Source organism: Pteropus medius, unplaced genomic scaffold, assembly GCF_902729225.1.
Source record: "Pteropus medius unplaced genomic scaffold, Ma_sr-lr_union100, whole genome shotgun sequence".
Taxonomy (NCBI): Eukaryota; Metazoa; Chordata; class Mammalia; order Chiroptera; family Pteropodidae; genus Pteropus; species Pteropus medius.
Genome location: NW_024343581.1, coordinates 206 through 8421, shown reverse-complemented (window position 1 = coordinate 8421; position 8216 = coordinate 206). Strand labels below are relative to the sequence as shown.

Genomic DNA, 8216 nt, shown 5'->3' with positions numbered 1-8216 from the left:
AATATGTATCCTCCCCTTTCTTTCCGAGGGGGAAAAAACCCCACTTTTAAATTTGGATTTAAGAGCCCTCCCCAACCTGAACTCTGTCACTGATCTCAGTGTTTCCCGATCTGGCTGAATCCCAGGACTGTTTGTGGGTTTTTTCAAAACACTCAGGACTCTGCCAGACCCACCATGTCAGAATTAGGCACAAGACCAAGAATCGCTTTTTTAACAAGCCCTGCATGTGAGGCTGTTGCACAGCCATGTGGGAATCCTGGTCTAGGTTCTTGCTACTAAAAGTGTGATCTGAAGACCAGCAGCATCAGCACCTTCTTAGAAATCCAGATTCACACCCTCTGCTCCAAACGTTCTGAGACGTAACAAAATGTCCAGGTAAATTCTGTGCACAGAAAACTTTGAAACTCCCTGGTCTATGTACTTTCTAGATGCAGAGCTAGAATTGTGCCATCTGCTCTCCATGTTGTGTGTGTGTGTGGGCGGGGGGGTCTGATTAGATCACTCAGCATGAGGAGAGGGGAATGGGGAGAGGCAGGGTTCGGTCCTGTCCATTTCTCTCATTTTCCCTTTTTTTTAAGGCACGGCAACCCTTGGTTGACTTCACAGGTTGCAAGGGCCTTGTCAGCTTACAATCCCTTATTTTTTATTTTTTTACATCTACAGCATTTGGTCTTCCTAGGTGGTCTCCCATCCAAGTACTAAACAGGCCCGACCCTGCTTAGCTTCTGAGATCAGATGGGATCAGGCTTGTTCAGGGTAGCATGGCCATAGACCATTTCTATTTTATAGCCATCACTCCCTTGGTGATCTCAGCCATTCTCAAGGCTTTAAATATTATTTATATATGTCTCTTGTATTTCTAACAGACATCTCAGCTCCAACCTCTCTTAAAATGAATGCCGTTGATAACCCCCTCAAATATGCTCTTTCCAGAGTCTTCTCCATCTTTGCTGATGGCAACTCCAACTTTCCAACTGTATCCTCTGAGATTTCTTGTATCCTTGACTCATACTCCACATTAACCCATAGGAAACTCTGTAAAGTGCATCTTCAGAATGTACTCAGAGCCCCACCACATCCACTATCTCTACCGCTCACCCTGCAGTTTCCTACTGCGTCCCTACTGCCTCCTCTGACATTTACCTCCTAAGTCTGTTCTCAGCACAACAGCCACAGCGATCTTTTTAAAGAAGTCATACCTGCCCCTCGTCTGTTCTAAACTGTCTTGTAACTCCCACCTTACTCATAGCACAGGTCAGCACCCTCCTAACATCCTCCAGGCCCATGTGGTCTGGCCGTGCCTGTCTCATCTCCATTACTCTCTGTTGCAGCAGCACCAGCCCCCTCCCTCCTTCCAGAAACCAGACACACTCCTGCCTGGGGCGTTCCCACTGCAGGTTCCCCTGCTTGGGAAGAACTTCCCTCAGGCATCCTCGTGCATAATTCCTCAAGTCCTTCAAACCTTTCCTCAAAGTCACCTTCCCAGGGAGGCTCACAATGACCTCCCAAATCAAATCAGCCACCTTCCCTGTCCCCACACCCTGACACTCTAGATCACCAGCCCCACTACAATTTCCCAACACTGATCCTCTTCTAACATAAACACCTTCCTTATTTACTGTGCTTACAGTATATGGTCTGTCTCTTCCCACCTGAACATATGCTCCACAAGATGAGCAATTTTTTAAATTTTACTTCACTGATATTCCCCAGATGCAAAAATTGTGTCACATATTGGCAACAACCATTATCAGTTGAATGAATGACCAGTGTACAGCACCTCTTTATTTTAGAGACAGTATCTTTAGTAATATGGCCTCAGATCAAATGCTGTTTTGTGGCAGCTACAGCACAAAGTCCACTCACATTGGCATCAATGTCATCTCTACTTTTCTCACAAGAACTGCTCTGCTTTCCTTCTCCTCAACACTTCCTCCCACACCAACCCTCCTACACACCACAACACACAATTATATTGACCTCTTCAGAAAACAATGACCTTTGACTTATGGGTCCTACTTTTACAACCAAATAGAAATTGAAAGTAGACACTCCTTTATAAATCTCTGAGTTTGGACTGGAGCCAGCACTAGCGCTAAGGGTGGGCAAGCAGAGCAGAATTACGACAAGAATTTATCTAAGATGAGAGATTACAAGGTCTCTTCTCTCTGCTAATTCTAAACGATTCTGGTTCCTTTGAGAGTTTGGTAAAAGTTGGAAAGAACAATCAAGTCATAGAAGGAGACAAGAGCAGGATAATCTGAAAATTCATCTCTTGATACCACAGACTCCTGTGTGCAGGGACCACTCCAAGCCTGGTGGGGACATTGAAAAGGAAAACACCTCCGGCTGATGACAGACAGGAGACACCATAAGGAAAATGAGCCTAGGACTCCTAACAAGAAAAACAGTCATATTCCTCTAGGAAAACAAAGCAACGAACAAAAACAAACACCCAGAGGATGGGAGTGAGGGCCGGACCCAGGCCTGAGGCTAGGCTGACACGGCCACATGAAGCCCTCACTGCCCACAGTTCTGGAGATATTCTTTATTAGAATCATTTACAAGGCCTGGGCGATGTTTGAGTCCCTGTGATCACAAGTCCTGGTGGGACAAGCTTCTACTGAAAGAAAAAAGACAAAGGAGCAGAGAGATGACACAGCTGAAGAGTGACCATGTCAAAGTCCACAATGCACTGAGCACCGACGGGGCACAGGCCTCATACATGTTTGGTCCTCACAGCCTCTCCTGCAACAGCAAATACGAGAATTCTGGAAAGTTCTCAGGGCTTCTATTTATTTCGTCTCTCAAAGTTAGGATTGCCTCTTTTAAACACCCCATCAACCCTCCATGGCAAGAACTGAAAAACTTTCATATTTATATTATTCCAATGAGGCAGTAAGAAGTTGCAGCTCAGCGCAACACGAAATAAAGACAAGGACAAGAATGGCACAGCCTCTGCTGGAACAGGAGAATGGATCAGGGAAGACACGAAGGTCAGTGTGGGGAGAGAGGTTGGTGGGCAGGGGGTGGGCCAGTCTCCCCACCTCCTCACATTACGCTGATAGGAACGCAGACACATTCAGATGCCCTTTGCAGAAAGAGAAATCAGGTTCTTCAAGTCACAAAGTGGGAGCATGAACAAATCTTGCAACACTCGTTCCCCCATAAGGCAGCTGTCTCATGCTATAGAAAAAAATAGTCACGAACAAATTCAGGTTAGTCGCTGTAAGTGGTGACATTCTCAACACTCCACCACATGCTAAAAATATCCCAAAGAATGCACATTCCCCAGGCCTGTCCCTTCTTCCCCAACCTCTCACCACTTTAAGGACACCCAGAGTCTCACCTTTAGTAGCCGTGAGAGACACATCAGAGCCCTGGGCACTGTCACTGTCTGGGGTAGAACAAAACAGGATGTGGTCAGAGCTCATAGGAAATGTGGCTAAAGGAGGAATTATGGAGGTGGGTGAGCTCCCACCATGGGCTCCCATCTACACTATCCCAAGAGTCTCGGGGATCATCCCACCCCCTCCACACTCAGTTGTAGCTTGAATATAGATCTCTCCTTTTCCACCTGTGGGAAGAAAACATCTTATGAGAAGCCAGGGAGGAAGGAGGTCCATGAGGTCCTAAAGAAAACCTCTAGTCCTGGTCCCCAGGGAAGTTTCCAGAAATGTGAATTCAGATTCAGGGCACCCTTAGGAAACCTGAGGAAAGTACATGTGGGAGGATGGGACCAACCACCCTCTTGAAGGTCTGTCCTCAGCAAAGACCTTCCCCCGTATCCTGTGACAGTTAGGAGTCAGGTCCCAATCACCAGAATCATCGAGGTGATAAATCTGTCCTTCATTTTTACACGTGCATTAATACAGAGTAAGTGTTAGCAGATGGGGCCCCAGGCTGGGAAGGATCACGTGTGTGGATGGTACTTCCCATTAACGAGTCTGGACACATTCTAACTAGGGCTTAAAACCTCCCCAGTAGGACGAGAAACTCAGACTACACCCCTTCTCTACCTGAGTGCTTCCTCCTCCACATCACAGCTCCAACCACAGCTCCAGTGACTGCAACTCCAAGGAGGACCAGGGCAGCAATGACACCCACAATGGGGATGGTGGCCGGAGGAGGAGGCTCTGGGAAGGGAAGAGATCGTGAGGGCCCTGACCCTGCTGAAGTCCTCCAGGGGCTCCTGCTTCCCGTGACAAGAGGCGCTGTGCCCAGGGTCCCTCCTTACCCCATCTCAGGGTGAGGGGCTGGGGCAGCCCCTCGTGCTGCACATGGCACGTGTATCTCTGCTCCTCTCCAGAAGGCACCACCACTGCAGCCCACTTCTGAAAGGTCCCATCCCCGGCAGGCCTGGTCTCCACAAGTTCCGTGTCCTGCATCTGGTCCTCCCCGTCATACTGCCAGGTCAAAATGATCTCAGCAGGGTAGAAGCCCAGGGCCCAGCACTTCAGGGTGACCTCACGGTCAGAGATGGAGTGGCGGGTCACGTGCGTCTTTGGAGGGTCTGAGGAGAAGAGTCAGAAAATTCCGGAACTTTGCATCCTTCATGGGACACTTCACCAGCGCTCTGTGACCATGCTCAGAATGGACAGGAAAATGGGATGGGGGAAGAGAGCACAAAACCCAGACACTAGACTGCACATAGGTATCTCGTATTCCTTAGAAAGTTCTAGAATTAGGCTGAGACAGGCCAGGGTCAGAGATAGGTCTCTGAAGGGGGGAGAAGGGATTCCTGGTCCTGACCTGGGTGGGGGCCAAATGACTCAGAAAAGCTAGAGTCAGACCTCAAAGCCACTGGGTGTGGGGCAGCGAACATGGCCTGAGAGAAAAAGTCCCCAGGGTTCTCGGAGCAGCTGCCACAGTCAAAGGGAACCGCTCGCTGACCAGTTATTGCTGAGATAGTCTCCCCCTCCTTCCCCCGAACACAGCACCCCTCATTGTCCCTGAGGGAAGGTGGGCCCTCTGGGCGAGCCGCCCTCTGGTACCGGATCTGAAAACCCACACGGACTCATTTTCCCGACCCACAGGAGGCGGGTGCTCTGGTCCCACTTTCCTCCATCCTTGGAGGAGCCCCCGGCCCCCGAGGGAGAGGGGAGGCCGCGCGGCCCCTCGCACCTGCGCGCAGCAGCGTCTCCTTGCCGATCTCCAGGTGTTTGAGGAGCCGCTCCACGCACGTGCCCTCCAGGTAGGCCCTCCAGCGCTCCGCGTCACCGGCCTCCTCCCGCTTGCGCCGGGTGTTCTGAGCCGCCCCCTCGGCCGCGGTCCAGGAGCGCAGGTCCTCGTTCAGCGCGATGTAATCCGCGCCGTCGTAGGCGTCTTGGCTGTATCCGCGGAGGAAGCGCCCGTCCGGCCCCACGTCGCAGCCGACCATCCGCTGGTACGTGTGAGACCCTGTCCCCGCCCCGCGTCAGCCCCGCGTCAGCCCCGCCGCAGCGACCGGACCCGAACTGAAAGCGAAACCCGGGGAGTCCCCGCCGGCTCCTCCCGGCGGGTCCCGCAGCCTCGGGGCGAAGCCTGGGCCCGGACTCTCGGGCGACCCCGGCCTGTCCGTGGGGACGGGGGTCGGGACCGGGGCCCGTCGCGTCGCTCACCGGCCTCGCTCTGGTTGTAGTAGCCGCGCAGGGTTTTCAGGTCCACTCTGAAATCCTGTGCGTTGTCCCGGCAGAACTGGGTGCTCCGGTCCCGATACTGCGGGTCCTGCTGCTCCACCAGGTCCATCCACGGCGCCCGCGGCTCCAGCCTCGGACTCGCGGCGTCGCTGTCGAACCGCGAGAACTGCGTGTCGTCCACGTAGCTGACAGAAATGAAGCGGGGCTCCCCGCTCCCGGGCCGGGACCAGGAGGTGTAGAAATACCTCAGGGAGTGGAAACCTGGGGGTGGAGAGACGCTGAGACCCGCCGGCCCTCCTCCCGGCGCGGGTCCCGGTAGGAGGTCGATGGGCCGGGAGCGACGAGGGGGCGCGGGGGGCGCGGGACGGTCAGGACGGGACGGGGGTTCTGGACCTGGGCGGTGGGGACGCGCCTTCCCCGGGTCCTGCGTCCCCGCCGGGCGGTCCCCTCGCTCCTGCCCCGCAGAGGCCGTTCCCTCCCGACCCCGCACTCACCCGCCCAGGTCTCGGTCAGGGCCAGGGCCCCCGAGAGCAGCAGGAGGAGGGTTCGGGGCCCCATGACCTGCATCCTCGGAGTCTGGGGAGACTCTGCGTCCGGGCGGGGCCGTGGAGACCTTATAAACGGGCGGCGACACTGATTGGCTTCTCTACAAACCGGACGTGCAATGGGACTGGGAACTGGGGCCGCGTCATGAGTATCCGGACAGGAGGACCCGACACAGGTTGTGAGAGGGAGAAGTGAAACCTCGGGGAGGTGGGGACTCCCCAACACTGAGCTTCCCCGCCCCAGACACCGCCCCGGCGTCTGAGACCCTGAGAGCCACGCCCTGGGGACCTGGGACTTTGTCCTGACCGCTCCTCCTTCACCGACAGCTCTTTGTCACCCTGTCTCCCTGAGTCCTGGCCCAGGAGCTGTGTGAGGAAACCAGGGAGAGACCCCAGGCGGGGACGGGCCCCTTTGCCTCCTCTCCTCTTCCCGGAGCCCTTCTCCCTGAAATGTTCTCTCTGCCTCCCTCCCTTTGCCTCTCCCTTGGACTCTTCTAGAAAGCTCAGCCCCAGGGAACTTGATGCCTAAGAGTGAGCTTGCCCTGGGAACGAAGGAAGGACAGGGGGTTTTGCTTTCATCCTGGAGAAGTTGTGCCTGAAAACACCAGCCAGAGATTCTCACAGTGACCAGTCTCCTTGTTGTCTATGAACCAGGGTGAGTAACACAATCTTGAAAACCCCTGATCCTCAGGAAGCTAATCTGTGAAAGAAAAGATTGGGCCGCCTGGTCCGGATAGATATGTGAGCACTGTGCTCAGACTCACAAAGCTCCTAAGTCTTAACTTTCCCAAACAGCATGTCTGTGACTCCGAGTTTTGTACTGTAAAACGAGCTGCATTCCACAGCCCAGAGCCTGTCTGTGTGAGTCCTCCACATCCTCAACACAAAAAAGGAAGTGGAAGCAGTTTGTTACAGTGTATTTCAACCAGCAGCATGTACAGCCTCAGAGTTCCAAGTGTTCAGTGCAGTTACAATGTCCTTCACTAGTGCTCCTGCATAGCCTATTTTTTAGGAATAATCCACATCTAAGTGGTGTGCATATTTTATCGGGACATATTATTATTTTTTAAACTGATTAACATAAGGAGGCAATTAGTTTTTAGGCAGGTCCACAGAACCTGCTAGGCTCTAGATCGTTTATTAAAGATCTTTAAAAGCACATATTTAAATCTCAGAGTTCCACTGCTGTAGAATTCTTTACTTCTGCTGCACTTTCTCACCTGCCACTTCTCCAGCCCTTCCCTCTGTCTCCTTCATCCCCAGGCCCTCTTCCCCTCTTAGTCTCCACCACCCTCTCACTCCTGATTGTGGCACTAGTGCTACCCCCCAACCTGCCACCCAAAACCTATTCTCCCCACGAGGATCAGAGATCCTGCTAACGTGACTCAGGATGTACCTGCCATTTCTTCACCAAAACCCTCCAATGGCTTTGTCTCTCTGTGGGAAGTCTCTAGAATATAAGGCATGTAAGCACAGGGGCTTTAGGCTACTTAGGTCAAAGTTGCTTCCCAGGCGTATAAAGCCATTCCTGACAGATAGTAGGCATTAAGTTAATTGTCGGTAAATGATGATTGCATTAAAATTTAATTACATCACACAAAAGTCATAAAATAAAAACTACAAAAAAGTACAGAAAGATTTTATTACTGGTAACTAGTGTGCATAAATTCATCCTGGTGAAATAAAATCCTGTATGCTTATTCGTTGCACAGCTGAGCCTGTGTATTAGTTTTCTATTCTTGCAGAAGATATTACCACAATTCAGTGGCTCAAAACAACCCCAATTATTTGCTCACAGTTCCTTAGTCAGAAATCCAGGCGTGGTGTGGATGAGTGCTCTGCTCAGAGTGTCACAAAGCCGTGTTCTCAGCCTGAGCTCAGGGTCCTCCTCAAAGCTTGTGTAGAGATGGTTGGCCAAATTCAGATTCTTCCAGTTGTGCATCTGAGGTCCCATTTCCTTGACAACTGTCAGCGAGGAGGTTCCAGGGGATAGCTGCTCCTATTCCTAGTGGCCAGCAGTCTTTGCCACGTGGCCCTGCATTTTCAAAGCCCC

The 8216-nt window shown here is 52.3% G+C and overlaps 1 protein-coding gene, 1 long non-coding RNA gene and 1 pseudogene across 5 annotated transcripts; 1 reads left to right on the top strand and 2 right to left on the bottom strand.

Annotated features, from left to right (window-relative positions):
• Nucleotides 1-654: 654 nt before the first annotated feature.
• LOC120606425 (uncharacterized) lies at nt 655-773 on the bottom strand (annotated as a pseudogene).
• Nucleotides 774-1747: 974 nt separating this feature from the next.
• On the bottom strand, nt 1748-6286 carry LOC120606422 (class I histocompatibility antigen, Gogo-OKO alpha chain-like). 4 transcript variants are annotated; one of them, XM_039867614.1, is made up of 9 exons: nt 6113-6286; nt 5601-5879; nt 5125-5400; nt 4238-4513; nt 4020-4136; nt 3545-3577; nt 3350-3445; nt 3048-3186; nt 1748-2748 (listed from the first exon to the last, which is right to left on the bottom strand). In XM_039867614.1, exons 1-8 carry the CDS (start codon nt 6183-6185, stop codon nt 3182-3184), a joined length of 1155 nt encoding a protein of 384 aa, XP_039723548.1. In that variant the 5' UTR covers nt 6186-6286; the 3' UTR covers nt 1748-2748; nt 3048-3181. The 4 variants fall into 4 exon arrangements, with proteins under 4 accessions (XP_039723548.1, XP_039723545.1, XP_039723546.1 ...); XM_039867611.1 differs by having other exon boundaries at nt 3350-3397; nt 6113-6285; XM_039867612.1 differs by lacking the exon at nt 3545-3577 and having other exon boundaries at nt 3350-3397; nt 6113-6285.
• A 60-nt stretch (nt 6287-6346) lies between these two features.
• LOC120606423 (uncharacterized) lies at nt 6347-6790 on the top strand. The gene is made up of 2 exons (XR_005653893.1): nt 6347-6533; nt 6662-6790. It is a non-coding gene; the product is annotated as an uncharacterized LOC120606423 (long non-coding RNA).
• Nucleotides 6791-8216: the final 1426 nt, after the last annotated feature.

Bases quoted from the DNA above. Each gene is read 5' to 3' on its own strand.
- LOC120606422 (XM_039867614.1), bottom strand. From the start codon at position 6,185: ATGCAGGTCATGGGGCCCCGAACCCTCCTCCTGCTGCTCTCGGGGGCC. The intron at 5,880-6,112 runs GTGAGTGCGGGG...CTCCACCCCCAG, and splicing joins CCTGACCGAGACCTGGGCGG to GTTTCCACTCCCTGAGGTAT. The intron at 3,578-4,019 runs GTAGAGAAGGGG...TTCTTCCCACAG, and splicing joins GTGGAGGAGGAAGCACTCAG to GTGGAAAAGGAGAGATCTAT.